Source organism: Simochromis diagramma, unplaced genomic scaffold (assembly GCF_900408965.1).
Source record: "Simochromis diagramma unplaced genomic scaffold, fSimDia1.1 OVJJ01000302.1, whole genome shotgun sequence".
NCBI classification, from domain to species: Eukaryota; Metazoa; Chordata; class Actinopteri; order Cichliformes; family Cichlidae; genus Simochromis; species Simochromis diagramma.
Genome location: NW_024386792.1, coordinates 2,467,595 through 2,495,433, shown reverse-complemented (window position 1 = coordinate 2,495,433; position 27,839 = coordinate 2,467,595). Strand labels below are relative to the sequence as shown.

The 27,839-nt window shown below is 41.2% G+C and overlaps 2 protein-coding genes across 8 annotated transcripts; one reads left to right on the top strand and one right to left on the bottom strand.

Annotated features, from left to right (window-relative positions):
* The first annotated feature begins 20 nt into the window (after positions 1–20).
* On the top strand, positions 21–22,243 carry pcm1 (pericentriolar material 1). 7 transcript variants are annotated; one of them, XM_040023770.1, is made up of 40 exons: positions 21–174; positions 1,389–1,503; positions 1,915–2,163; positions 3,250–3,576; positions 4,709–4,879; positions 5,361–5,480; positions 5,701–5,887; positions 6,217–6,326; positions 6,573–6,846; positions 6,936–7,083; positions 7,409–7,624; positions 7,809–7,975; positions 8,688–8,905; positions 9,584–9,726; positions 9,815–9,944; positions 10,493–10,663; positions 10,804–10,982; positions 11,164–11,373; positions 11,465–11,723; positions 11,856–12,001; positions 12,081–12,280; positions 13,047–13,227; positions 13,314–13,618; positions 13,828–13,989; positions 14,252–14,308; positions 14,517–14,689; positions 15,972–16,103; positions 16,673–16,802; positions 17,207–17,374; positions 17,503–17,600; positions 18,173–18,307; positions 18,410–18,613; positions 18,712–18,771; positions 18,862–19,012; positions 20,218–20,378; positions 20,468–20,531; positions 20,648–20,856; positions 20,972–21,064; positions 21,215–21,338; positions 21,541–22,243. In XM_040023770.1, exons 2-40 carry the CDS (start codon positions 1,408–1,410, stop codon positions 21,564–21,566), a joined length of 6,354 nt encoding a protein of 2,117 aa, XP_039879704.1. In that variant the 5' UTR covers positions 21–174; positions 1,389–1,407; the 3' UTR covers positions 21,567–22,243. The 7 variants fall into 7 exon arrangements, with proteins under 7 accessions (XP_039879704.1, XP_039879702.1, XP_039879707.1 ...); XM_040023768.1 differs by having other exon boundaries at positions 21–202; XM_040023769.1 differs by lacking the exon at positions 21–174 and adding an exon at positions 631–745.
* A 773-nt stretch (positions 22,244–23,016) lies between these two features.
* On the bottom strand, positions 23,017–27,662 carry asah1b (N-acylsphingosine amidohydrolase (acid ceramidase) 1b). Its single transcript, XM_040023781.1, has 14 exons — positions 27,508–27,662; positions 27,311–27,357; positions 26,274–26,364; positions 26,102–26,188; positions 25,907–25,985; positions 25,746–25,820; positions 25,614–25,659; positions 25,386–25,530; positions 25,206–25,260; positions 25,043–25,124; positions 24,563–24,694; positions 23,899–24,022; positions 23,725–23,781; positions 23,017–23,619 (listed from the first exon to the last, which is right to left on the bottom strand). Exons 1-14 carry the CDS (start codon positions 27,574–27,576, stop codon positions 23,530–23,532), a joined length of 1,179 nt encoding a protein of 392 aa, XP_039879715.1. The 5' UTR covers positions 27,577–27,662; the 3' UTR covers positions 23,017–23,529.
* Positions 27,663–27,839: the final 177 nt, after the last annotated feature.

Sequence of the window (27,839 nt, the reverse complement as noted above, 5' to 3'; positions counted from 1 at the left end):
GCGGGAGTGTATATGTCACGCTAGGGACGCGTCCATTAGTTGGTGCGTCTCGGAAACGTTGCTGATAATTAAATGGATTTCACCGGACGAAGAGAGAATCTGTGAAGCTCTTTCTGGCGTATATGAAGAACAACGACGGGCAACAACATCTCTGTCCGTTTCTGGCTCTGAACGGTGACACCACCGTTTCTTATCTTGGAACGTAAGCTAGCTACCTTAGCAAGTGCAGTCCTAACAAAATGACCAAAAGCCATCACTTAACATGATACGTTTTGGTACAGCTACGTTGATGCTAATGTGCGGTGGCACAGAAGTTATTCAGACCTTAAGTTATCCACATAAATGACCGAATTTGCAGCTTTTAAGTGTATTTCAGCTGTCGTTATGCGAGATATTTGTGAGACCGAACTTTTACCGATACATTTAAAGTTAGCTGCACTGCGAGCAGCTGCTACAGCGAGCCTGAGAGCTGGTTAGTACTAGCCAGCTCCATCGGCAAGCTTGACAGCTTTAGCCACTCGCTAGGAACACTAGTTTTCTCATTCTTTTGTAGACCAGCGTAAACGTTAAACACCGGGTTAGCTGGTACGGGTTAGTCGGGGTTGCCATGGCGATTGCGGGACGGAACTAGGTCACAAGTGTTGTGCTAGTGAAGTTTAGCAAATATGATGTGTACGCTGATACTAGGGTTTGTGTTTATAGCCAGCACCAGCTGCTGCAATACTCGTCGCTGGACTTCTTGTTGGTAATATTATAAATTCTCCTGCGGAGTACAGGAATGAAGCTCGCGCTAGAAGCCGCCGCGCGCTGGGGGGAGTATGTCATAGCTTAGCTTTCCCCGGGAATCCGAGCGGGCCACATACAATAACCAAACGGTAGCTAGCGCTCAGAGACAGGGTACCGAAACAGACGGCACGTTTATGTGATCAGCGCAGAGGTACTGATGCTTTCGAGCTTTAAAATAAAGCCGCTAATTAAACTCTGTTGGTAAGAACTGATGCATATTTAGCTTTACCGTTAACTGTGACTGTCCATCATGTGAAGCGTTGATGAAGTTTTATTCAGAGCCTGTTTAATCAACCGTACGTTGTTATTAATAGCTAAATATGATTAGCCAAGTGACCTTAGTCATAAAGTTAAATTATGAACAAGGTCAAGTTCGTTTTAATGAGATGCGTAATGCCCTGTCTGTCATTGAAGAAATTGATTTAATTCAGTCCGTGGTTCAGTGTGGTGTCTTTCTGTTGTGGATTACAGCAAGCTTTTAAGAAGCGTTTGCTTAACCACACGGGGTGTCATTTTGATATAGTTGTGTGTTACTTTTTTTGCTTACTTATTTTGAGTGCTTTTTCTGTGCTGACCAGCATGACCATTTTTGTGAATTTCAGCAAGCTGTAGGAGGGTAGCATGGCAACTGGAGGTACACCTTTTGATGACAGTGCAGAAGAGCTGCACAACTGGACTGTAAGCAATTGCAGTCTTGAAGATAGGCTGAACAACATGGTAAGGGCTGGCCCAATGTTGAATGTCAGAATGGTAGAAGCCCCATAATTTCATTGTACATGTACAATGACAATAAAGGACTTTTCTCTTTTTGAAGTACAGCTCATTATCTTTTTTTTCTACCAAGTGATATAAACGCTATGGTAACTCCCATTTATAGCCGTCTATCCTACTTTCTTTTGTATGCTATTTACACTGTGTATTTTAGTTTTGTTTTGATAGTATTATGTAATTAATTGTCAATCAATTTCCCTACGGGATTAATAAAGCTTCTCTCATTCTGATTCTGATCAGTTTCATGTCCATTTTGGAACTATGTTAAACTGCACTCTTCTTTAAAATAAATTTCATTGATTTTACCTTGAATAATAATTAACCTCAAATGTTGTTTTTTGTGTGTGCTTTCCTAAGGATTGGGGTGTACAGCAGAAGAAAGCCAACCGATCATCAGAGAAAAACAAGAAAAAGCTGTCAGCTGCGGTGGTGGAAAGCCGCCTCACTAATGATATTTCGCCAGAGTCCACTCCTGGGGCAGGTCGCAGGAGAGCACGCACTCCTCATTCCTTCCCCCATATGAAGTACACGACCCAAATGTCTGTACCGGACCAGGCTGAACTAGACAAACTCCGGCAGAGGATCAATTTTACAGACCTGGATGAGGTAAAATGCTTTGCTTTTTGTTAATGGGTATTACTGTGATAGATTACTAAAAAGTGGCTTGCATGGCTTACTGTTAGTGATATGACACCTATGTCCCGTCTCAGGTGGTGGTGTTGTATAAAAATGTTGACTGGCTTCATTTGTTGCTTTTGATTTCTGTTCAAAGAGCTGTTGTGCAGTAACACAATACAGAATTTATAATCTGACAGTGTTTCCTGTGACTGGATGAATATGGCTGCTGTCTTTTAGGAAAAACAATTACAGGAATGCACATGCATGCCACAGGAATGGAGTAAGGCTTACAAGTCATACTGGCTCATGAGAGCAGGTTGCAAACATATCATAGGTATAAATTTCAGCTGGGAAATGACACAAAAAAATGTTATAGCTTGGCTACCAGAGTCAGGGACAGTTTATTTTTCAGCTTCGGGTGTCCCAGCCTTCGCATTTCTTTGTTTCACTTAAAAAATTTGGTTGCTTTTGTTGCCGGTTGGGAACAAAAATATTCAGTAGTCAGATTCATTAAAACATCAGGTTTATTAACTGATTTATATGGTAATGATCTCAGAAGTCCCAGTATCTGTCAGGCTACACTTATCATACCGTCAAACTAAAAAGTTAGTGATTAAATCTGCTGTGGCACTTCAGCAGTCGCTGCGGGAAGTGATAGCAGAATATTTTTCATAGTTTGATACAGAGTTGTTTGACTGACCTTGTTCTGTTGCACCAGTGTGGGTGGCAGAATGACAGAGCGGCACACAAGCGTGAGAGATGAATTTGGGGATTGTAAATGGAGAAAGCAAAAGAGTAGATTGTTAATATATAACTATTTGTTTGGCTCTTCATTAGTGGAGAAAGCTAGAAGTTGAGGAGAGTAAAAAAAAAAAAAAAAAAAAGGCAGTTAGATAAATATATAAATAAAATTACATACCTTTACAATATTCATTTATCCTTTGTCAGATGTTTGCTTTAAAGAAACAAAATTCTGAACATTTACTTCACTTGCAGTTTGTGAAATAAAAATAAAAAAATACCCAGAACTTTGAGTGGTGATTTGTCTGATTTGTGATGACTTTTCTTACTCAGAGGAGCATCGGCAGTGACTCCCAGGGGCGCGTCACAGCTGCCAACAACCAGCGCCAGTTAGCTGTCGAGAACAAGAAGCCCTACAACTTCCTACCTCTGCATGTAAACACTAACAAAAGCAAGGAGCTGCTCCCCCCCTCCTCCTCTGCCCCGGCTACTCCAGCGATCACCAAGGAAACTAAGAAGCAGAGCCAAGGACTCAGAGACACATTAACTCCTGTCGTTCCTACGAAGGAACCTCCGAGGCTCAGTCATGGCAGCACAGACAGATTGCCCTCGTCGCACAGGGAACATGGCAGAGGAGAGCCGAGAATAGACAGCAGCCAGGTAATGTTTTGTTGTTACTAATTTGATCTGTTGTTTGATGTCCGCTTGATGTCTTGGAGTTTTGATGATTGAGTGGAGAGCAGTTTGCAGACATATCAATCCATTAAGTAGATGGGAATTTTAATGATTGAAAACTCTGACCAGCCTATGGTGCTATGAGGAAAATAAGACTTTTTAAAGCAGTTAGAGGAGATCTATTTGGGAACTTGAATCTTTAACAGTGTGTTAAACATGTTTGCACATCATTGAAACCTTGTATTGATCAAAACAGGACAAAGATGACATGTGAAGTATTGAAACTGCTAACTTGCTTGTTATTTTTAAATGCAACACTATGTTTGAAGTGGATGCAATCAATATCATTTGAATAATTCATAAGTTGGAAAAACTTCAGCGAAAAAAACTTTGGAACATCTAACAATAAGTTAATATCAGTTTGCAGTGGCTGAGTGGATGCTTAGTTGCTATGAATGCCTACTTTAAAAGTTTAAGAATGTTACTCAATGTATAATTGCAAAAAAGGGGTTATATTGTTATCTGTGGTATATAATATTAACATTCAGATGCTGCAAAGAAATGTTTGCAAGCAAGGAACAAGGCCTAAAACCAGCTTCTTAAAACTACCCGTGGTGAATAGCAATTATAGATAGTTTATGGGGCAGGTACAAGACCTCCAGCAAAGACAGAGTGTGGACTGTTGAAGTGTTGCAGGTAAATGGCACTTACCAAAAACACACACATTTGTGTTTATAGTTAATTTGACTGAGATGCAATGAAAATTTTTGATCTTTTCTTGATATTTATATTTTATGCAAGTGAAATAACCTAACCATACATAGATGTGTCGTCGTCCGTGTGTTACTGCACTCAACTCTGAGAAACGAGAACTAGGATGAAAGTGAGGGAGAGCCAGTGCAGCTGAAACGAGGCTGTATTTAGGGCACTTTATAAATATGCCACCCTCGGTGCCCAGTGTTTCCGCCCAACCCCCTTTCTTGCCCTTGTTTAGCCCAGTCTGAGCCTTCCTTACAGATGCTTGCTCACCTATCCTACAGTCTTTCTCAGTCTACTCTTTATTTTCAATCTGAAACCCACACCCTTACACCACCCTCCTCTCTTTCTTTGGTCTCAGGTGGTGAGCAAATTGGTACAGATCCGCGAGTATATCAGTAAGGCCAGCTCCATGCGGGATGACCTGGTGGAAAAAAATGACGTGCCGGCCAACGTGGAGCGTCTTTCTCATCTCATCGACCACCTCAAGGAGCAGGAGAAGTCCTATTTACGGTTCCTGCAGAAAATGCTGGTAAATTTGATATTTGTTTCTCCAGCTCCACCCGTATATCTTTTAGAATCTGCTTCATGCTTTTAACATCGTTTGGAAATTCTTCTTCTTATTTATTTATTTATTTATTTATTTTCTTTCTTTCTTTTACAAATTTGGCTTCTTCATAACTACAGTAGTTTGTTGTTGTCTTTGGGCTATTCCACACACTGTTTAATAAATAGTTTGATCATATTTTAAGCTATAATATGCTATAAAAACTGTAACTACCATTTTTTATTGTTCTGATTTTTTTATTATTAATTTTTTGTGTAGTTTTATTTAATATTTTCTCTGAGAAATTAACATTTCTAGAAAGATACATTTTAGTCTTAAGCCTTGTAGTCTACCAATTAATTATCATCACCATCTATTGCAGTCGAGAGGGAGTATATAGGCATGCCAGTTTTTGATTTTTATCCTTTTTTACAATCACTGATTGTTCTCTCTGCTGCTTTTATAGGCACAGGAGAATGAGGAAGATGATGTGGGGACGCTGGACTCTGCAGTTGGCTCAGGTTCAGTGGCAGAGAGCACTTCTCTTAACACAGAAGTTCGATCTTCAGATGCTTCAAATGCAACAGTATGTACAGCTGTTATATGCATATGTGCAGTACGTACACACTCTGTTTTGTCTTTGAGTTCTGTAATGAGAAAATGGAAACTAAATTTTGTCCCTCTTCTGGCTTTTATCTTGTCTTATTTATTTCTTCTAACCTTCTTGTTCAGTAGCAGTACAGTATTGTTAACATGGCTTTTGGTAAAGCCAATAATGCTGACTGTCTGTGGGTGTGCATTGTTAGGGAGGAAGGCCAGAAGCCATGCGTGCTGACCAGAAAGAAGAATTGGAGAATCTGCGTAAGCAGCACGAGTTGCTGAAGAAGATGCTGGAGCAGCAGGAGCAGCTCAGGGCCCTGCAGGGCCGACAGGAAGCTCTAATGGCCATGCAGTACAGTGCAGAGCAGGCACTCGCTGTGATTGAAGACACCGGTGAGATATACAGTAAAAAGTGACAGGCATAATCACTGTGTACAGACTATTAGTGTGTAGGGTTAGAATGATCATTCACATCACATCATTGTGTAAATTAGTCTCAGAGGAAAAATTAGAAACGATTTGTCTCACAAATGGTCGGTTATGCATTCCTGACATCTTAGATGGAATATTCTCAGGAAATATTTATTCAGCAGAGCTAATGTATTTGCAAACATTAATCAGTATTCTCTGGTAAAGGTGTTAAGAGTTGAAATTTATATTCAGTGACTGACACAAATAAATCTTTTTTTTTTTCTTTTTCTTAATTTCTTTGTTGTTATTAGTTGTCACAGAAACCACAGGCAGCGTTTCTGGTCTGAGCATCACCTCAGAACTCAATGATGAGTTAAACGATTTGATCCAGCGGTTCCACAACCAGCTTCATGACTCTCAGGTATGGTAGAAACTGTAAATCTACTCTTGCATGTCCATAAATCATATAATTTTATCCCCTCTCTTTGAGCCATCAGTCTACAGACTTTAGATTTACATTAGATTCATATCAGTTCCATCAGAGCCAGTCATGTCAGACTATTTGTTTAGTACGGTCTGGGAGTAAATCTGTAATGCTGGTGTGAATGGTGTTAGTCTGCCACTCGTTTGACAACCCATATCAAATCTTGAAAAATCCTCCCTGTAGACTAAAGCGGTGCCAGATAACCGGCGTCAGGCAGAGAGTCTTTCCCTCTCCAGAGAGGTGTGCTGGTCTAGGACTCCGCAGCCTGTTGGCCCCCCTCAACACAGGCCGCTCCTCCACTCTGCCTCTGGCCCACACACTGGTCTAGACACTGGAGCAACAGCTGCCAGCGCCAAACTCACCAAACTCCAGGAACTCCAAGACAAAAAGCAGACCATGGACAAGATCCTGCAGGAGCTGCATTCACTCAGAGACCAGACACTCAATAATAACTCACGTATGAGTATTTTTAAAGCATTCTTTTCAACCATTACATGGCTTTTATTCTTCTAAAGTTGTCGATGAATTGCGTGTGGATTCACTCAGGTCGCGGCTTGTCAGCACAGTACAGTCTGAGTATGGGGGGATCTTCAGAGTTTCCATCCACTCTGACCTCTGGGGCCTCAGCCTCAACTTCCTTTCATCCTTCAATTACACAACAGCAGGACAGCTCCAACTCAGCAGATAAGCTCAGGTGCGTACGCAAACAAAGACACAGCTTGAATAGGCAGGTCAAATATCAACAGCAGGTTGCTGTACAGGGAGTGGGGATATAGTATAACATTGACGTCACAAAACCTTCTACACGGCCTCCTGTTGACAAGTTTCATCCTTTTCTAAAGTGCTCTTGAACAAGACACTAGACCTCCTTGTTTATGGCAGTCTTTATTTTCTTTTTTCTATACTTTAGCCTTTGAAAAGGAAGAGAAATGTGAAAATATTTTCCTGGCCTGTAACTTTTGAATGATTTCTGAATGATTAAACCTAGCATATACTCACATTTCATTCACTTCCTGCAGGAAGCTGAAGGAGGTCCACAAGCGCTTGAATGAACTGCGAGAGTTGGTCCAGTACTACGAGCAGACTTCTGATATGATGGTAGATGCAGTAAATGAAAACGTGAAAGACGACGATGATGAGGAGGAGGACGAGGAAGATGAGACGGAGGATGGCTCGATGTTTGAGGCCATGTTTGACTCTGAGCAGGAGAACCGCCAGCCTGTAACTAACATCAGGTGGGTAACTTAATGAATAAAATGTTTTTTGAATTTCTTAATCTTTGTTAACAAGTTCAGTATCTTTTGTTAAAATGGTTATTATTATCACTGGTTCCAAGTTGCAATATGATAGCATTAGTAATTAGGTGATTGTGTGTAAGTAATTCTACACCGCAACGGTCACTGCGCCTTATCTGTTTAGGAACCCACAGCGCGGTGGGAACTGGGCAGACCTGAACAGCCTGACCAACAGGCGCAGCCCCAGGAGTGGCGCCACAAACAACCGGGACGGCAGGCTCAACACTGAATGTGAGATCAACAACCGGTCAGCAGCAAACCTTCGAAGCCTCAACATCCCCTCAACTATAGGTACACACTGCACAGACTGACACACACTTGATGGTGTTAGTGTTATTTTATAAATAAGAATATGTGAGTTGAATAACAGAGTTAGTCATAATAGGCTTATATAAGCTTATACTGCACTTAATTTTTTAATTTTAGTTTCAGTCCGAGACGGTGTAGTTGGAGTACGGCACCTGAATTACATAACAGATTGAGCTAGCCAGTAGGGAAAATATGACATGGGAAGGACTTGCGGGGCTATCTACCATTTGGGGTTTAAACTTTCAAAATAAAAGCAACAAGGTTGACTGCTGCTAAACTGCTGCAGGAAAAAATTGTAAAAATTGCTCACCAACAATTCTCTCAGACTGTAGTACAGTCTGAGAGTAAGTTTGTAATGCTGGTGTGAAAGTCTGCCACTTGTTTGACTACCCATGTCAAATCTTGAAAAATCCTTCCTGTAGACTAAAGGCAGGATTTTAGGCAATTAGGCACCAAACATTCGTGAGAGTCTGTTAAAATACCTGGTGGCATGCCCAAATAAAATCTTATGTATGAGAAACTCATCATATGTGTTGTCTTCTGCTGTGTTTTGACCATTGTATAAAATAATGTTAACCTTCATTTTTTTATTTCTTTGACTTGAGCAGCCACTTTAAGTCAAAGTCAGACCAATGTTTTGTTTTGTTTTTCTGTGATCTGTAAGTGATACTCCTGTAACTTTGCTTTGATTTAGACTGCCAGTACAACAGGGACATCCCCTATAATTTGTTGAAGGATGAAGATGGTCTTGATAATGAGGGAGGGGCGCAGGCTGTGGCTCCAGACAGCGAGGCATCGGAGTCTAGTCGGAGGAGCAGCCTTGGGAATGAAGCTGGTTTTGGTCAGAAGGTCCATCGACAGACTGCGAAGCAAAAACTGTGGCAGCTGCAGGAGCTGGTGGCCATGGTTCAGGTGAGAAAGATGAGAGAACAATGCTCAAAGTTCTGTGGTCATGAGTTGGGTGTAGCTTAACAAAGTAAAAATATATTTTTTTTCAATCCAAACTACCTGTAAACAGCAAAGACACTCCAGATTAAACTGTCATTACATAAACCCAGCAACAACCACTGTAAACCATCATGAGGCTCTGATTCTGTAAATGTGTGTAAAATTAATCATTTTATCCCACTACTGAGGAATCTGTTGCTTATATGCACTTTATTGGTACTTATGGGACTTATGTTTAGGTTCACTATTGAAATACGAAGCGACTTAACAGATTACAGAGTGTTCCAAGCTTTAAATGCTAACCCTACCAGCTGTAGCTGACAAACCACTGATACTGTGCCAAAGCTTTTAGGTGGAATTCAGTAAGAGTACTTAGACATGAGTAGACATGTAGAAATGTTTTGGATTATTGGAGACAAATTCAACAACCATTACTTTTACTTATGTTTTAAATAAACATAAGACATTAGTTTGTTGGAATATGAGAAAACAAAAATGAAAAAACAAACAAACCTGCAACTGCAAGAAAAATAGGAAAAGACTCTTAAAGACATTTAAAGCAGTCAGTTGAACTGTTCCTTTAGATCATAAATGACTGACTATTTTAGTGAAGAAGCACTGACCCAATCTGTGTGTATCCAGAGTGATGACACAGATGGAACAACAGCTAATGAGGATGAAGCTTTACGCCAGCAGCCAAATAACACCAGGGCTTCTGTGCCGGGGACATTAGGAGCAGGATCAAAACAGAGTCCCAGAGAAATTACCCTCTCCAGCAAAGCCAGGTACAGAACTGTAAAAAGGTTCTTTTTGAAAACCCTTTATTTGACTTTGAAGTTGCATCACATCAGTCCCACCCTATTCTTCTGACAGAGAAAAGCTGTATGAGGAGAAGCTACGTCAGCAGAAGCAGGAGCTGAAGATGCTTCATGAAGAGCGTCAGAAGCTCATTGAAATCCAAGGCAAGATCCAGGACTTGCAGTGGGCTTGCCCTGACCTTCAGGTACTTGACTCATATTAATATACATACATGCAGCTATATGTAGGACTGGTGGCAAAGGGAACAGTCTCAGTGTATAAAAACTGACATGTTAATGCTTTAAGAATGTAATAAGTAATGCTTTTTATTTCTGATTCTTAGTACTTGAAATTGAATTTTGTGGATTCAGTTCATGTCCACCTGTGTTGTTGTTTACACACAAGTGACTGGAGGCAGCTCAGTTATGGCAAAGCCAACCAATGGCACAAACAGACTTGAAATTTCTAAAAATAACTCACTGTAAGAAAAATGTACATAACATAAGGTTAGTAGATAAAGTTTGTAACATTAAAACATTGATCTCTTGTTTATACTCATACTTCTGAAGTCTTTTTTTTTTTTTTTTTTTTTTTGCTTTGTTATATGACAAATTGAATTTTAATCCAGTGTAACTGTAACCACAGATTTTATTCCAACACAGTTGGCCATGTCATGTTGCCATTGTGCTTATAAGTCAGGTGTTACGAGCTGTTTTCAGATGTAAACAGTATTTCTGCTGGTTTTCCTTCCAGTCATCTGTGTCCAGCACGGTGAGTCAGCAGGGTTTGCTGAGGAAGGTTCCACTTGCAGTTTCCACTCCCGCACCCACCCCGGCTCCTCCATCGTCTGGAGCCAAAACAAACTCAGCCGTACTCAAAGCCACGGCCCCAGAAGCAGCTACTTCTTCAGTCACTGACAATGAGGTGACAGACTCCACCATAGACGACAAAACACCTGCTAGCTAACTTATTTAAACCAACTCTTCTGATATATCGAACACACTTTACACTTTGAGAATAATCCACATCCACTGATCGTTTCTGTTCTTGCTTTGAAATGGCAGCTTTGGTCAGAAATGCGTCGCCATCAAATTTTGCGCGAAGAACTGAGACAGCGAAGAAAGCACTTAGAGTCATTGATGGCTGAACACCAGAGGCGTAGTGGTCTCGGAGACTCTGCCTGCCAGATTGAAGATCAAGAGGGCATCGCTACACCCTCGCAGCCTGTCAGCAGGGATGAAAGGTAGGAGAGATTCTGTTCTAGGGGGTCTGTCTCATGAGATAATAATTTTTTTGAAGATGAATAGCAGCGAAAGTGTGTAACACATGCTCTCTTTTTCGGATGCAGAGCATTTCCTCTGCTAGGTTGTCATTTGTCATTGTTTCACAAACGTTTTGAACCATTGTTCATGATTTGTTATTAGAACAATGGCCACCTGGGGTTCCTCTCCATGCCACCTGGATGATGACGATGATGATGACGACGATGATGAGGAGGAATATCGCTCGGAGATGGGCGCAGAGGAAGAAGAAGAGCAGGAAGAATGTACAGATAGCACCTCTGATGATGACATTCATCTCTACTCACCAAGCAGGAACCTGTGCTCCTACAGTAACAGGAAGAATCAAGGAAGGTCAGACAAAGTGGCAAAAGAAGGATTTATGTCACTGTGTAGTGATCAATAATTTACAAATTTATATGCTTTTTTTTGTTTGTGTCTGCAGCAATCTGAAGCCTCCGGCAGCCTTTTCCAGTGACAGTGGTGGGCTTCTTCATAACAAGACTAAGGCCAAGCAGCAGTCAAGAAGTTTGAACCAGTCTGGAAGCCAGCAGGGGGGCACACGGCGACAAGAGAACCTGCGCTGGGCCTCGGAGCTCTCCTTCACCGAGGGCTCGCATCACTGGCAGGAACAGGTCAACCAGCTACAGAGACAGTTGGACTACAGCACCAGCATGTGTCAGACACTCCTGCAGGACCAGCAGGTTAGTGCACTCAGCACATGCATGCACAGATGCTGAAATGCTCTTTGGTTGAAGTTTGTGTCCAGTGTTTGGATTAAAACCGCTGTCAACAAGTGAAAAGCATTCTTTTTTGTGTCTCACCTGTTTCCACAGACACTATCATACATGCTACAAACTCTGCTGACGGGTCAGTACAGCATGTTGCCCAACAACCTGTCATCACCACAGGTTCAGCTCATCATGCACCAGTTACACCAGTGCTACACCCAGCTGGCCTGGCAACAGAACAATATCCAGAGGTGAAAACAGCAACTTCAATATGTATTTTTCACTTTGTCTAAGAAGTACAGAAACTACATGATGTCACTTTTCTTTCAGACTAAAGCAGGTCCTCAATGACCTTCTTCACCAGCAGCAGCAGCCTATGCCTTCCTCTTCATCAGCAGGTTGGCAAACCCAGAAGCAGGGATCATCCCAGGAATCCAGCTCCGGCCCTCCAGCCTCTCCTGGTTTCTTCCTCCCCTTCTCCTCTACCCTGCATCCTTCAGCCAACAACATGACATCCCCATTTCCACCCAGTATGATATGCAAATTTATCAGCTTTTGGGTTTAATTCTCTCTAAATAATTTTTGAATTTTTGTGTAATAGAAATGACAGACAGGGCAAATATTTTTGAGTCTCAAAAGAGAGGAAGTTTGCAAGCAAGTAAGGAAGCAAGTTATTTATATAGCACTTTCAGAACAACTGCCAGCTGAACACAAAGTGCTGTACACTTGACATGCCAGAAATGATACACTTAACAAGTAAAAATAAATAAATAAAAATAAGATGATAATTAAAATGACATTTAAAATAAAAAAATTAGCACAAATAGCAAAAAAAAAAAAAAAGTATAAAATGATAATTAGAATTACATTTAAAACAATAAAATCAGGGTCATACTGTGTCATATGCCAAGGAGGAAAAATGGGTTTCAAGACGTGTTTTTAAAGTGGACAGTGAAGGGGCCAAGTTTGCACAAGGATTTTCACTTTTTAACCAGAATTATTGGTTATGATGTACTATAAAAGCCAAATTTTACACTTGGCCAGAAATCCTATTTTCCACTCTAAAATTAAAGGTATAACCTCCAGTGACTGCTCTGGCATAAACACTATTGAAAAAATGTTATTATTGGTGTGAATACACATTTTCAATCTGTGCATTTGATTTAGAAATGGTTAATATATTCAAAGGGGACCTTCAGTAGGTGTGAAATGTAAAAAATCTCACTGTAATGGCTTAATTGCTTAATTGCCATCTTAATCTAAGTTGGGTTTTTTTTTTTTTCTTTCTTTCTGAAGGCTTTAATTTATATCCCCTGTTCCCTGGTTCCATGAGTGACTTTCCTCAAGGTGCAGTAGGTCAGGCTACTCCTGAACATCAGAAGCAGCAGTCAGATCCCAACACTTCAATCAAAACAGAATACATGAGTTTCCCTCCACCGCTGCAGCGTTCTCCTCTTAACACTTCTACAGAGAGAGGGTATGTCAATCAATGTTGCCTGAAAACTCATTTGTGTTTCTTTATGGAACATTATTATCAATACCTTCTTTTTTTCCCTGCCTTAGGGCGGCAGGTTGGCTTAACACCTCCTACTCAAACAATATCACTCGCCATCAACTGTCTAACGCTGAGGCCCGAGAGTCTCCCTCCTCCTCTCCCATTTTTGCCAACCGGCAATCAAGACATCGTGACTTTGACAAGGGGTCGCAGGAAAGCTTAAGCAGCATGCCCGAGCCGGTCGATCCCACCACCATCACAAAGACTTTTAAAACCGGGCGCAAGGCCTCCGCACAAGCCAACCTGGCCTCCCGAAGCAAGACTCCCAAGAGCCGCCGCAGGAGGAGCAAAGGGCAGGGCAAGAACAGTGAAGGTATTAAAAGTGGAATGCTGCACCCTGCTGAGAGGCCAATTGAATATTTTATGCAGGAAGCTCCTTTTAAAAGCTGTTGAATTCAGTTCCATTGTATTGTGAGTTTATCTTCAGGGGCATTTTTCTGCATTTCCTTACCTAAGTGTCAAATTATTGATATGAGAAACATTATCAGTATGTGTCTTTTCATTTGTTGGTGGCTCCCTCAGGTCATGAGAGCGACAGTGTTGGCAGCACTGCAGACTCTGTCCAGGAGAGGGCAGACACGTGCCACCAGAAGGGGCACAATCAGAGTCTTTTAGACAAACTTACTCAAGAAAAGCTGGACAGCAAGGCTAAGCTTGGGAGCAAACGGAACGACCTCTCCTCTGGTATGGCTGAAGCTGCTTGTAGTAAAATCAATGCACCCTCCTTTCCCTCTGTTATTTCTGTGTGTGTGTGTGTTTTCTTTTATTTATGATCCACATTATTTTATTGTAGAATGTTTATTCTTTTTCTTTCATAATAACACCCTGTCTTTTTATTTTAATATATATATGTAATTGACTTGGCACATTCTTCATGACCACAGATTTCATTTTAATTTTGGGTTAATTTCCTTTTTTTGTCAATTTTAATTTATCTTACTCACAGCCTATGCTTGGAGAACACCCTTCCTCTCTAACAGAATTGCATGCACTGAAGCACCAGGTAAAGTCACCATGCAGATCTTAGCATTACTTAACTATCCCATGCATGGGCTCTTTTGTTTTCTTCTCCATTTTGGCTTAACTAAAGATGTGTGCAGGATAAATCTTTAGCTGTGAAAATAGTCAGTAGTTTTTTGTATGGTATTTTCTGTTGTTTGTGGCAGTTTGCAAATATCTGTCTGTAATGGTGTCACATCTTTAAATTTCAGATGCAAGCAGTGACTTCTCACTGTTTGAAACGCTGAGGGAGACCATTTACTCTGAAGTAGCTACTTTGATATCCCAGAATGAGTCCCGGCCACACTTTCTCATTGAGCTCTTCCACGAACTGCAGCTGCTCAACACAGACTACTTGCGCCAGAGGGCACTGTATTCCCTACAGGTAGCCTCAAAATTTTCAGAACATTTTCAACTGCTGTTTAAATCCAATGTCCTGGGTTCACATAATAAGATTTTTGGGTTGATTTTTTTTTTTTTTTTTTTTTTTTTCTCCCCCATCTGGCTGGAAAGAGGATTCGGTGTGAGAATGTGGCACTTAACATCTGTAAATACAGTCTGTGAAGTATTAAAGATAACTTTGATCACTGACTTGATTTTTACAATCGTCTGAAAATATCTGGAAACACCTCTTTGAAAGAGGTTTGAAAGTATCTCTGCTTTTTGTTGAGACTAGAGCTACAGCTGACGATGGCTACAGATCATATTTTTTATGTTTTATTTTTCAAAATTATTATTTTTTTGTTTGTTTGTTTTTTAGAGCTATATCTGGCTGCATTTCCACTAGGTAGATTGATCAAATTTTAATCATGTGATTTTGGCTTCTGATGATTATGAAACTGAAATAATGGAAATAAAACTTTTTTTTTTTTCACTGTAATAATTCATGTATAGTGAGTCTAGGCTGTCAGTCTGTGGTTGACCTTAGCTGCCAGCATGTGTCCAAGTCTATTTACTCTAGAGGAGGCTGTAAAACTTGTTGTGAAAGGAGTCTGATATGAGTCGATGAGCCAGTGAAGCTCACTTCTGTCAGATAAGTGATACTGAGGCGATTTGTGAGGAGATCCTGAATTTTTCTGTAAGTAAGCATTGCTGTTTTGATGCAGTAAGTCTGTGTTAGCTGCTGGTAGCCAGGGTTAGTGAAATTTTCTTTGAAGTGGAACTAACATTGTTTGACTTTGTGGCCAGTCTCTAGCCACATGCATAAAAGGAAGTTAAGTTCAAGAGTTGCATGAAGTTGGTTAAATGTATCCTGTCAATTGAGCAAGATTACAATATTAACTAAAATGAAGGTGAGGGGTGAATATTTTTTATTTTTACTGGAATTTGGGATGTCTTCCTCTCTTTTTCCTGACTGCTGTCTAGTTCAGCGCTGTAGCTCTTTGCCATGGCAGGTACAGTGACATATGCACACAAAACAGTAGCAATGGTGGACAAGAAGATAAAGAAATCATGCCGGGTGGGATGTTAACTTAGGGTTGTGTGTGTGTTTGTTAGTGCTTCAGTTTTTGTTTTTGCTGATGGGCTTCCTTTTTCATGGACTCTCTCTAGCTTGTGTCTTTGCATGCACTGTAATGTTTATATGTCTGTGACATGACATGGGCAGATAGAGACACTGAAACACTTGATCTGACAGTTATGATACCCTCTCTGTGTGTTTCTTACAGGACATAGTAAGCAGGCATCTAGCCGAGAGGAGCGCAACCGAAGACCAGATGCCCCGTCTTGGTCCTGCAGTTTGGGCTGCCGGCTCTCAGTCTGAGCTCACACCCAGCGAGAGCCTGACTACCAGTGATGCAGTAAGAGAAACATTATTGCTTCCCAGCATGGCATTCTCACACTTCTTTTTTTTTTTTCTCCCCCCCTCCTTTCGCTTGCTTCCATGTCGCTTTGGTCCTTCTGAAGCCTTTCATCCCTCATTGTCATCCTTCCCCTTCGCTTTCTTTCTTACATTTCATTATACCTTTCTTTAATTTCTCTCTCGGCCTCATCTCCTTTCATCCCACCTCGTCTTGTCTCCTTTCATTATTCCATGTCCCTCTTTATTTTCTGACTTTAATTTTCCCTCCCCGATCTTCATTGTCTTTGAGTTTAACTTGACGGCACGCGTCAGAAGTATTTTTTCAAAAAAGGAAAAAGAGAAAGGGGGAAAAAAATGACCCTGTTCTGCCTGTGCGTCTGTTGCCAGATCAGACATGTGGTCTTTGTTCTTCTCCAGGGTCCCCAGAGTTGTACTAATTGGGAGCCAAGGCTTTTGTCTGTCTAAATAATGGCTTCGTTCAGGAGTGATGGATGAAATGTCTAATTTTCCATGCTAAAAAAATGGCGACCACAGCGTATGTGCCTCAAATCTGAATTTTTTTTTCAGGAGGTGGTGGAGAAAAATCTGAGGATCACGCAAGACACAATGAAGAAGAGGGATGATGCAGAATCTGTGGACAACGACAGCACCATGTCAACCTCCTCCAACCTGGAACCTTTTGCTAATGATGACCTGGGTATATATAAATGTATTTGGGGAAAATTTCTTTTTTTAAAGTTCCACTTGGAGGTATTCATCTGAAACGTTTTTCCTTCTGCCTTGAATCTGGTACCTCCTCTTGCTTTTTTTCCCCGCTGGGCTTGTTAGTGCTGGTTTTGGTAAACCAATCAGTTTACACGTCAGGATCAATAAGTAAACAACAGGACTTTTTGGCAATGTAAAACTTTGACTTGTTGGCCTGCTATCATAACTTGAGAGCAAGGCTGCCATACATTGTTTGATCCCATGGTGTAAACCTGTTTACAGATACAAAAAAAATCTTATTCTGTTCTTTTTCTCTTGCTTCACTGATTGTAAAATGTTTGGTGTGTCCCCCCCTTTTTTCCTCTTTTCCCTCTCCTGTCTGTGCGGCTCTGACAGGCAACACGGTGATTCATTTAGATAAAGCTCTGGCAAGGATTAGGGAATATGAGCGCATGAAGCTTAAAGCTGAGTTTAACCCCTGCAGCGCCAGCACTGCAGGTGCAGGCACTTCTGACGTCTCAAATGCTGAACGTCCTTCTGCTAACCCTGCTGAGCACCTCGAAGGTACCTAATCACAAGACCCTGCATGTGTACAACGAAGGCCTGTGGCTGGCTGATTGTGGTCTTTCTTATGGCTGTTTATTATAAATAGATGGCGTTTTGAATTAATATATATATTTCTCTGTGATCAGGAGCTGCAGGAGGCGAAGTGCACTGCCCTCAGATCGACACCCAGCAGTTGGATCGTCAGATCAAAGCCATCATGACAGAAGTCATTCCCTTCCTTAAGGTAGGATAAACCACAGACAGTGAAATCGAGTTGTGGTTTTTTGCTAATATTCAAGTGACGTGAATTTTCTGTGCTTAACAGAAGCAAAACACATTGTGGTTTATTAGTAATTGCTTATTAAACTTTCAACTAAATGTGTATTGAACAAATTAGCCTTTAAGTGGCACCTATTAACCTTTTCAATATTTTCTGTCCTATATACTTTTGAAATGTCAGATGATTATATTAAACTCTTCCCAGTTTTCAAAAATGTACATGGTTGCAAGAAAGAAGCTCTAAACCCTCAGTTTCAGATTTTCTTGTTTTTCCAGTCTTTAATAAGGTGTGTCTTTCAGGTGTATAGCATTGAGCACAAAGGCTGAACTGAGGGTTTGCACCAAATATAAGAGAAACAGGGATTAATTTCAACTGTGACTCATGCAAAGTCCAAGAATAAAATATGGAGTTGGAAATGAGAATGATAGCTGTCCACACACTGCTCTAATGTGCGTTCGGTTGTCAGTAAAGTTCGTGCTTCTGAGCAGTTACTGAAGACTAAAATGACTCGTCACTGTCCGTCTTTCTTCTCACAGGAGAACATGGACGAGGTGTGCTCCGTCCAGCTCTTGACTTCTGTCCGGCGCATGGTCCTCACTCTCACCCAGCAAAACGACGAGAGCAAAGAGTTTGTCCGTTTTTTCCACAGACAGCTGGGAGGCATACTGCAGGTAGGACCGATGCCAGCCTTGCTCTAAATTTGCCTCAACAAGCGCAGCTGGATCACATGAAAAGTTGCCTGTCTGACGGTTCGCTCTTTGTTTTTCTTCCAGGACTCTCTCAGTAAATTTGTCGGCCGTACTCTGAAGGATTGCGGGGAGGACCTGCTCGTGGAGATTTCAGAGATCCTCTTCAATGAACTGGCCTTCTTCAGGCTCATGCAGGATTTGGACAACAGCAGCGGCACCGCTTTGGCAGCCAAACACAAAAATAAGAACAGGGCTGAGCAGCATAGTAAAGCCAAACACAGTCAGAAGGTTACATCTTTTGTTTTCTTTCTCCAAGCATTTGTAATGCAATGTTAGCTTGAATGATCCTAATTTTAATGCTGTGTTTATTTATTCCTCTGTATTAGAATAATACAGCCGGTGGCGGCGATAAATCTCTTTCTCCAGCATACACAGATGAAGACAAGGTAGGTAATCTTCACACCGATGACTGTTTTATTGGGTGAAACTGTCAGTAATTAATCTTTGTAACAACAATGTCTCTCACTGTCTTCCAGGACCAAGATGAGGCTGAGCAGGGAGGTGCCTCTGCTTCCCAGGAGCTTTACCTGCAGACGCAGATGAAGAACAGCAGGAGCAGTGAGGCTTCGGAGGCTGAAGAGGATAATGAGGATGAAGAAGGTGGACGGGAAGTGCCTCTGTCAATCAGTGAGTGAAAAGTGGAGTAAGAAAAGGCGGTTCTTGTGAATAACTTTAGGTCCTCAAGCTAAAAATGTTCAGTAAACAGAATTCAGCCCTTTGCTTTAATTTGCAAACAGCAAATTATGTTACTTGTCAGGCAGGTTGTTTCTGAGGTGATAAGAGTCTAAATATTTAAAAATGCAAACAAAAAAAACATTCAAATTATGATCCTGTGATTTGAAATGGTCGATAACCACTCTGATAGGAACTTTACATTAAAGGTTTCTTTCAGCCTCACTTTCTTGCTCTTTACTCGGTTTTGTAGTATTTATGACACAAAATTGGCAACGTTTTCTCGTGATGTCTGATCACGCCTCAGTTTTGACTTAATAACTGCAGCCCTCGAACTGTGACGGCCTGAGTTATCCCCGCATGACCCGACGATGCTCCGAAAATCTTCTTGTCGTGTTAAGAAAGTTCCGCTTTCTTCTCCTTCTTTTCTTCCACCCACAGGTGGAGTTTGAGGTCAGGTAACTGACCACGAGAGTCAGCACTTCTTGGTCTTCTTTGATCTTCAAGTAGTAGTTTACCTTTTAGGTGTATGTGTGCTCATTATCATGCAGTGTGGTACAAACCAGAGGGGGGAGCACATCTCTGGAAAATTGAGTGTCTCTGCTCGCTGGCTGAAGTGGAGTCGTTTCAGTGCAGGTGTCTAATTCTGATGCCGTGTTTTCTGCAATTACAAAGCTGCTCAATAAACACCATTATTCTAAAAAACTTTAATCGCAGCCACGTCTCTAACAGGTAAACAGAGGCTGCATGTTAAATGAGCTGCTGTTTAGTAGATCTGAAAGGCTGCTTCCGTAAAAGGCATACAAGTTGAAAGATATCTGACCCTGAGTACAGAATAATAAAAGGTATCTGCAGTGTGATTGGTGCCCTTGAAATAGTGCAAATATTTCAATTACTCTTTATCTGTAATCATAATTTATTGCGTTTAAATGTTTTTGAATCTTCAAATGTTCTTACAGTTTTAAACCCAAAGGTCATTATCTTTTTTTCTTTTTAAAGGTTTTTTTTAAGCACATACTTTTGGGATTTTACGCCTTTATTCAAGAACAAACAGTAAAAACGACATGGAAAATGGCATCAAAACAGAGAATCGCTGCTCACTTAAACCTGCACCCCGACCACTTTGCCGTTTCATTTTCACTTTTTTTTTTGCTTTTCAGGTCTCTCCAAAGCAGAGACGCAGGCGCTGACTAACTATGGCAGTGGGGAGGATGAGAACGAAGAGGAGGAAATCGAGGAGTTTGAAGCAGGACCTGTAGACGTCCAAACATCCTTACAGGCTTCTGCAGACGGACAGGCGGAGCAGGAGAGCACAGCCACGGTCAGCCATGGAGATGTGTGCAACAGCTGTAGCTTACATTATTAAGCAGCTTCTTCTTAGTCTGACTGTGTAATTGTGTTGTACTCCAGGGTACAGCAGCCAGCGAAGCCGAAGAGATAAGAACTGAACAGAGGAGTTCGGAGAATGACGACGGTGAGGCTTTTTCTATGTATTCAGCAACGGAATTCGATCCCGGCCAGTGTGCGATAGTAAACTTGTCAGGAATATTTTAGGGCTCTCTTTGCACACTCACAAACTTTGTCTTGCAGAAATCGTGAGGTCAGTTGAGACTGTGGATTCTGGAGTGGAGGAGCATGAGAGGGTGGAGTGCCAGAGCCCCGAGGAGGAGAGCAAAGCTGGGGCTTCTGCTGTTGCCTCAGAGAGGGAGTCCACCATGTACCAAGGTCAGGATGTCACCAAGGAGGCAACGACCACAAGCAGCCCAGACACAGACTCGCCCGTCATGATCAGCGTGGATGTAAGTCCAAATATGACCTATATGTGACTTTTTTCCCCTTCCTGTTGTAGAAATAATGTCGAACCTTAATTTGCTGCTTTTTTTTTTTTTTTTTTTTTTCTGGGTCTATGCTCAGGAGGTGGGATCTGGTAACGCGAGCCAAAAGTCTGATGAGGACGACTTTGTTAAGGTGGACGACTTACCGCTACAGCTCACAGTCATGTGTGAGGTGCGTAAAGACTAACAGTAAAAAAAACAAACAAAAAAAACGCTCAGTTAAAATTCAAACTGCAAGCATTTTAAAAGCCGAGGCATGACCCCCACCCCCGTGGCAAAAGGTGGCTGATTGTACAATGTGTCTGTGTGCTGTAAACATCAGGAGGAGCTGCAGAAGAGGATCGTGGAGGAGCAGCAGAATAACAACCTGTCGGTAGAGATCCTCAACGGGAACACTGAATTGCTGACTGGGCTGGTGGGAAACGCGCAGGCACTGAAGGAACCAGGTATGGATTACAGTCTCTGTCAGTCAAGATCGCAGTTTTGTTTGTGCGGATGTCACACATTTCGCCAAAAGCAAAGCCGCCGTCTCTCAGCAGACATCCACAGACCCGAGCAGCTTTTAAGTCGATACATAAACAAACTGTGAAGCTTTTATTTTGTGACAGTAAATTGTACCCTTTTTTTTTTTGCTCTTTTATTTTTCAGAAACCGCTGCTGCCCAGGATGCTTAAAGAATTATACAGATGTTTTGTTTGTTTGTTTTTTAGCAACACTATAAAACCCTAAAACCTGTTCTGGTTGTAGGATTGTTAACTCTTAATCTGATAGTTTAAAGTTGCAAATCATTTGTGACTCTCTAACAAACACATGTGCAACAGATAATACTAAGACTTGTACTCCTATACAACAACACTTTTGGGTTAATTTTATCCCTGAATATTTAATGTGATTTATGGATAATCTGGAGCGGAGAATTTTCTTCTATGCTCTGGATCACAACAGTTAATCCTCTGCTTGAATCGCTATAGTGCTGATGCTCCTGTTCAGATCCGCCTTAGATTTTTTTTTTTTTCTCCCATGGTTCTGGGATCGGTTCGATATCAGTTGTGATGTTTTGGGTTTTTTTTGTTTGTTTGTTTGTTTTTAATGTTTTATTTGTCTTGCTCTGGCCTTACTGTTACTGTACATCTCACCTTTTCTGAAGTTGGTTCCTATTTACAAAGAGATGACAGCTGACTTCAGCTAAATGTTTCTTTAGCTTGAACACACCTTTAAGCTCCAACTAAGCTTCTGTCCCTTCACACTCCTCTTTATATACTGTTTCAGTTAATGGTTAGTCTTTCCATGTATTTAAAATGTTGGCTACAGTAATAAGTTTTAATTAATAAAATGCTGGAACTTTCAAACATGGTTTTGTCATGTGGTTACTACATATATCATAACGATAAATCTCCATTACTGCTCATTGATTGTTTGCTCTTCTTCTTGATACCACTAAATTTGAACGAACTGTCACCTAGATAGTTTACTGAACAAATATAATTATATCTAAAAATATGTATGTATATATCACTTTATAAAGTGGTCGGTGAATGTAGGTAAATATAAGGTATGCCACTTCAACTGGTTAGTAACATAAATATCTACTTAGCCGACTAAAAAACATGAAGTGGATTTATTGGAGAGAAAAAAAAATAGATCAAAGGCACAGTTCACCCAGTCATACAGAAATATTGTTTCTCTGGCCTGTTTTAGTTTATTCATGCAGATTGTTTGAGCATGAATTGTCCAGTTCAGGATGTCTGCCTTCTCTGAAATGCTGAGCTGTATTATTCTGCAGGAGGAGGTCTGCATCTATGGATGGAAGGCTTGTGCTCATGAAAGTGTGACAGGATGTAATAATGTAATGAGCTGAGCTGTTGCCCATCTAGTCTTTTATTTTTCCTGGTTGGTGGATTTAGACAAGACAAAACAGTCTCTGCCTGAAATGGCTTTTTTTTTTTTTTCCTTTTTTAAATTTGGTTTGTTGCATTAAGAACTAAGGGCCCTCTAATTCAGTTATAGTCAGAAGCAACGTTTATAGCCAGTATCTCCAAGAGTGGGCAGTTAACATCAAAACAATTTCAATGGATAAGTAGCACTAGAGGTTGGACTGTCCTTTAAATTAAAAACAGGAGAGCATTCATTATTAGAATTCTTTTAATAGTCATAATTTAAAACAGTGAAAAAGGAAGTAGTTCAGTACCGATGCACATTTGTCATTGTCAGTGTGTAACATGTCAGTCATGTGGTGGCAGATCATGAAGTTCCTCTAACTTAACTGTTATTGACATATTTGACAAGAGTGAGCTGGAATTAACACATTTAACAAATAAACTGACATTTTGGTTGTGTTGCGCGCACACACACACACTGAGATCAACTTATAGACTTGTCCTAAAATACAAATAATTACAGTGGAAAAACAAAATGAGGCACGTTTCTCTTTTATATTAGAAGAGGAAAAAAAGGATTTGGGATTCTCAGAGTTGAAAGTATTACTAAACTGCTTGCAAAACAAATGCTGGAGTGACATGAAACTGGATCAGGTGACTGGTTGCTGTACAAAAGCTTAGAGTTTTATCCAAAGGATCAGTTGAGTGTCTCTGTGCCAGGAAGCACTTCCAAACTGATCAGGATTCAGTGTCTAGAGGATCACCACGGCATGCATGGGTTTGGGCAGTCCCTGATGTAGGACTCCAGCTTGCCTTCAGAGACCTGCATCAGTGTCGTGTATGTGGTCAACTGGAAAGAAAGTAAATCAAGGAGGGAGGAGGAGAAAGTCGTTACAGCCGATCAAAGTACAGTAGTCTTTAATTTTATAAGTCCCGGCAATCATAAAATGCTCACCTTATTCAGCACTGGTTTGGTTGACAGCACATCATACATAGTCTTCACTGAGATGTTCTATTTAAATAAAACAAAAGAAATGATCAAAAGGTGATAAGAGACTCAGACCTAAAGCCAGGTTTCTGACAGAATTCTGTCAGTTCTGGACAGGAAGTGGGCGTCTTCAGTACTCACAGCCTGTGTGGTCTGATTCATGCACTTCATGCCCGGAGTCCTGCGGTCATCCAGGAAGAAAGGGTCCTTCCAGTGGTCGTAGTTTGTCTCCAGGACGTACCACCGGCCCAGCTTCAGATCAATCCTGAGGAACAAGTTGGTCAAACTTCAGTGTGTGACATGCAATAACAGCAAGTAACTAAACTGTTTACCATCTGACCTCAGCTGCTAGTTAAGCAACAAATCATGAGAGCATGAGGAAAGCAGCATCACTGACTCATGATCCAGTACTTTTGCTGTGTGTTGGATTTTAGCGCCTTAAGCCGTGTACAAACAGGAAGCGATACGCTTGTCACGCATTGCTTTAAAGCTGCCAGCCCGTTGCTTGCAGATCAGGATCTGGGTACCTCAGTGACCCTCTAATGTATTTATCAGTTATATCGATCAATGGTATTATCCATTCTTACTGGTAGTCTCTTTAGCCGATTGCCTGAAGGTTTACAAGTAACCAAAATAATCACTTTCTATGGTCTCTAGCTACCAAATCGCCACAGATCTACACTGGGATTTTTGCAGGACTTCATGAGGGTGATCTATCATCCCTTTATCCAAGAATACAAGGTTCTGTGTTGTTCAACACACTTATTTAATATTAAGTGGCCTTGATCTAGGCAGCAGTACTTACTCCAAGATATCAATGCTGAGCAGCCTAGACCTGGTGATGATGCAGCCCTGTCCTGTGCTGTTTCCTCCAAGGATGAAATAGGCTGGAGCGAGCAGCTTGGTCTGAGCCAGATGACTTTTAGCTTCCTCGTAGCTGGAGAGGGAAAAAATAAAAATATTGTTCGCAGAAACTGAGTCACCAAAGAAACTACAATGCGCTTTAACTCAAAAGGAGAGATCATCGCTAAAAAAAACAAAACAAACTAATTTATTACTAACAGTGCCATCGAAATCCCTAAGATGTATCAAACAGTGGATGCACTGCGTACCAAATAACAGCAAAACTTAATCTTCTACTTAAATCTACTTTTGTCTTGTTATAGTCGGGCACTGCAGCGTTTCACTGCCTACTACTTCTACACATTAACACGAAAAGGCACACTGTCACACTGTCTTGGTGCTCATTAGTGGCCAAAAAACTGCTTTAAGTATCAAAGAATACCTGGTTGCATTTTCTAGGACTGATCGAGTGAGAAAGCTCATCCACATCCCATCTCTTTGTCCCAAGATCCACTCCAGGATTCCTGCATGAGAGCAGATCAACACGTTGACAAAAAATGACAAAACATCTGATCTTGAACACGTGTAGAACCCCAAAAGCTCACCAATGTATCCTCCGTCGAGGCTGAAGCGCTCGTTCATAGTCAGGGTGAAGATGTTCTGCAAGAGAAACTTTCCTTTTAATCTTCTGTACTTCCACAACTACAAAGAGCATAGGCAACTCTGCTGCCTTAAATAATGTTTTATGCCGATTGAGTCCTCAGATGTGCTACTAAATGACTCACAGGCTTGATGCCGGTGAGCATGCCAACATAACCAGCAAAGTTTGTCGACTTGAAGACTGTCTGGTTGTTTCTCTTGAAGTCGAGGTTGACCACGAGAGGCTTCAGCCTCTCGCTAATGATCCACGACTTGTTCTTCACGTCCCAGCTTTGAAGAAGAACGCACTCTTTTAACCCATCTGAGGCAAGACTTGGCTTAAAATTTGAAACCTGTGAAACTGATAAACTTACCCCATAAATAGACCAAAGTCTAAGTTTCTGCCATGAATGAGGTTACCTGAAAAAAGCCAAGGCCAACAGTGTTTCAGTTAATTATTAAAAAAAAATAAATAAATCACTGACTCCAAAAATCAGCCCACTTACCCTTTTCGTCTTCTGCAACAATCGACGTGCACACGGTGAACACCTCGTAGAAGATGTTAAACAAGACGACTTCACCTAAGAATGACGAAAACAGAGATTATTTGGATTTCCTTTTTCGCTTACTAGAGAGTTGACTACTTTACTTCAATTCATTTATTTACCGAGAGGAACCCCTGAAGCGGCTGCGATTCCTCTGATTTCTTCATTGAACGGGCTTGGAAGTGTGTCCACCATTAAAGGCTGTGAAACATTGCAAAGGATTCAATCAGAAACACTTGAGATGAAGTTTAAAAAAAAAAAAAAAAAAAAAAAAAAGTATATATCAAGGAAGTGGGAGAAGAGAAGACAGCACTCACCAGTGCAATGTCGACCATCTCTATCAGCTTTCCGCTCGGCACTAAAGCGTCAGCCAGCTCTTTGATGGCTTCTATCATGTTGACCAGCTGAAGAGAATAAGATCACGATTTTAATGCGCTTTTTTTCTGGGGCTTGGAGCATTATTGCGAAGTGTTTTCAAATGACTCTTACATCTGTTTTTTTGTCAGTAATCACAGCCGACCATCTCTTGCTGGGCGGTAAGTCGAGGTCCACTGTGTACCAGCTCACGGCTCCTTTGAACCTGATTAGAAAGCAAAAGATTTAAAAACGACACTACTCCCCTGCTTTTAGTGGTAAGCCTCCGTTCACAGCATTATTGTTCATTGCAGCTAAGTGAGTTCTAATACATTACTGACTTGGTTAAGAAATAATAAAGTGAGTGCAAAACTAGTCGAAGATGTGATGACATAAATGATAAATGGCTGGATAAAACTACTTCTTTCGGTTAGAAAGAAGTCGTTTTTTTGCCCCGTCTCCTTCCCCTCACTCCAAACCGGTAATGGAAGATGGCCTCCCCTCCCTGAGCCTGGTTCTGCCAAAGGTTTCTTCCTGTTAAAAGGGAGTTTTTCCTTCCCACTTTCATTAAGTGCTTGCCTAAAGGTTGATTGTTAGAATTAAAGCACCTTTAGGTGACTGCAGTTGTGACTTGGCGCTGCATAAATATTAGTGAATTGAATTGTCTTTTTAAATTCCTGGGTGGGGGAGTGCAGACATCTAAGGGGGTCCTCATCAAAACTTGTTAGGCCTGATTACTGAAGAATGGTGGCAAAGAATAAATCTTACACTTCCCTTATAGCCAGATCTTTAAAACTCTGTGGATAAAGTTTCAAAGATGAAGTATCTGATGCATATGTGTTGTCCTGATCCCTGCTATCTATATTCATTATTGGCAGTTTTAGCTTTAGTGTACAGTTAAGACACACACACACAAAAAGGGAAGAAAGCTCGCCCAGAGCTCACTTAGGGCCAATGGCAGTAATAAAATTGCATAAAGAAATAATACAAAGTATTGTCAACGGATACATGTGCGGCTAACAAATTTACGAGGAGTAAGTGAAAGCAGCAGAGCTCATTACGAAGCAGGGCTGTTATCAAACACAGCAGTGACTCAGCTACCAGGCGAATCACGGAGTTTCTGTAACAACTCTAAAACATTAACATGACAGCTACACAATAATGTGACATACGTGGGGCCTTTCGGTGGATACATGTCCGTCCGACAGTCTTCTGTGTACTGCAAACACACGAAAGTAACAGCAGTAAATAAGCTGGAGAGAAGGACACTGTCTCTTATGGTTCAAACATCACTGAAAACAATGCAGTCAGACAACAGTCGAGCTTTGATAACACAGCGTGTTAGTGTGGTTAGAGAAATCTCGCTTACCGGAGGCACAAACTGTGTCCATACGACACAGAACGAAGCCGCTAAAACGAGAAGCACACCGGGACCCATTTCAGAAGATCTCCCTCAAACCGCTTTCTAATGTCCAGCTCGGTTTGTTGTTTCGTTAAGTTTACTGCGGAAGTTCCTGCTGTTTATCCCATGACGGCGAACTGACTTTTGCACAGCCGAGGGGAAACAGGAAGAGCTCGAGAATGTATTAAACGCCCTTTCCATTAATAAATGCAGGGAAACACGCATCCCACACGTCTTCTGTGTGGATAAAACAGCACAATTAAAATGGCTTTTGGTTGCCAAGCGAGAGACGTGAACAA

Bases quoted from the DNA above. Each gene is read 5' to 3' on its own strand.
- pcm1 (XM_040023770.1), top strand. From the start codon at position 1,408: ATGGCAACTGGAGGTACACCTTTTGATGACAGTGCAGAAGAGCTGCAC. The intron at 13,990-14,251 runs GTATGGCTGAAG...TCTTACTCACAG, and splicing joins ACGGAACGACCTCTCCTCTG to CCTATGCTTGGAGAACACCC. The intron at 14,690-15,971 runs GTAGCCTCAAAA...TGTTTCTTACAG, and splicing joins GGGCACTGTATTCCCTACAG to GACATAGTAAGCAGGCATCT.
- asah1b (XM_040023781.1), bottom strand. From the start codon at position 27,576: ATGGGTCCCGGTGTGCTTCTCGTTTTAGCGGCTTCGTTCTGTGTCGTA. The intron at 27,358-27,507 runs GTAAGCGAGATT...GTGTGTTTGCAG, and splicing joins GGACACAGTTTGTGCCTCCG to TACACAGAAGACTGTCGGAC. The intron at 25,660-25,745 runs GTAAGTGGGCTG...GGCTTTTTTCAG, and splicing joins TGTTGCAGAAGACGAAAAGG to GTAACCTCATTCATGGCAGA.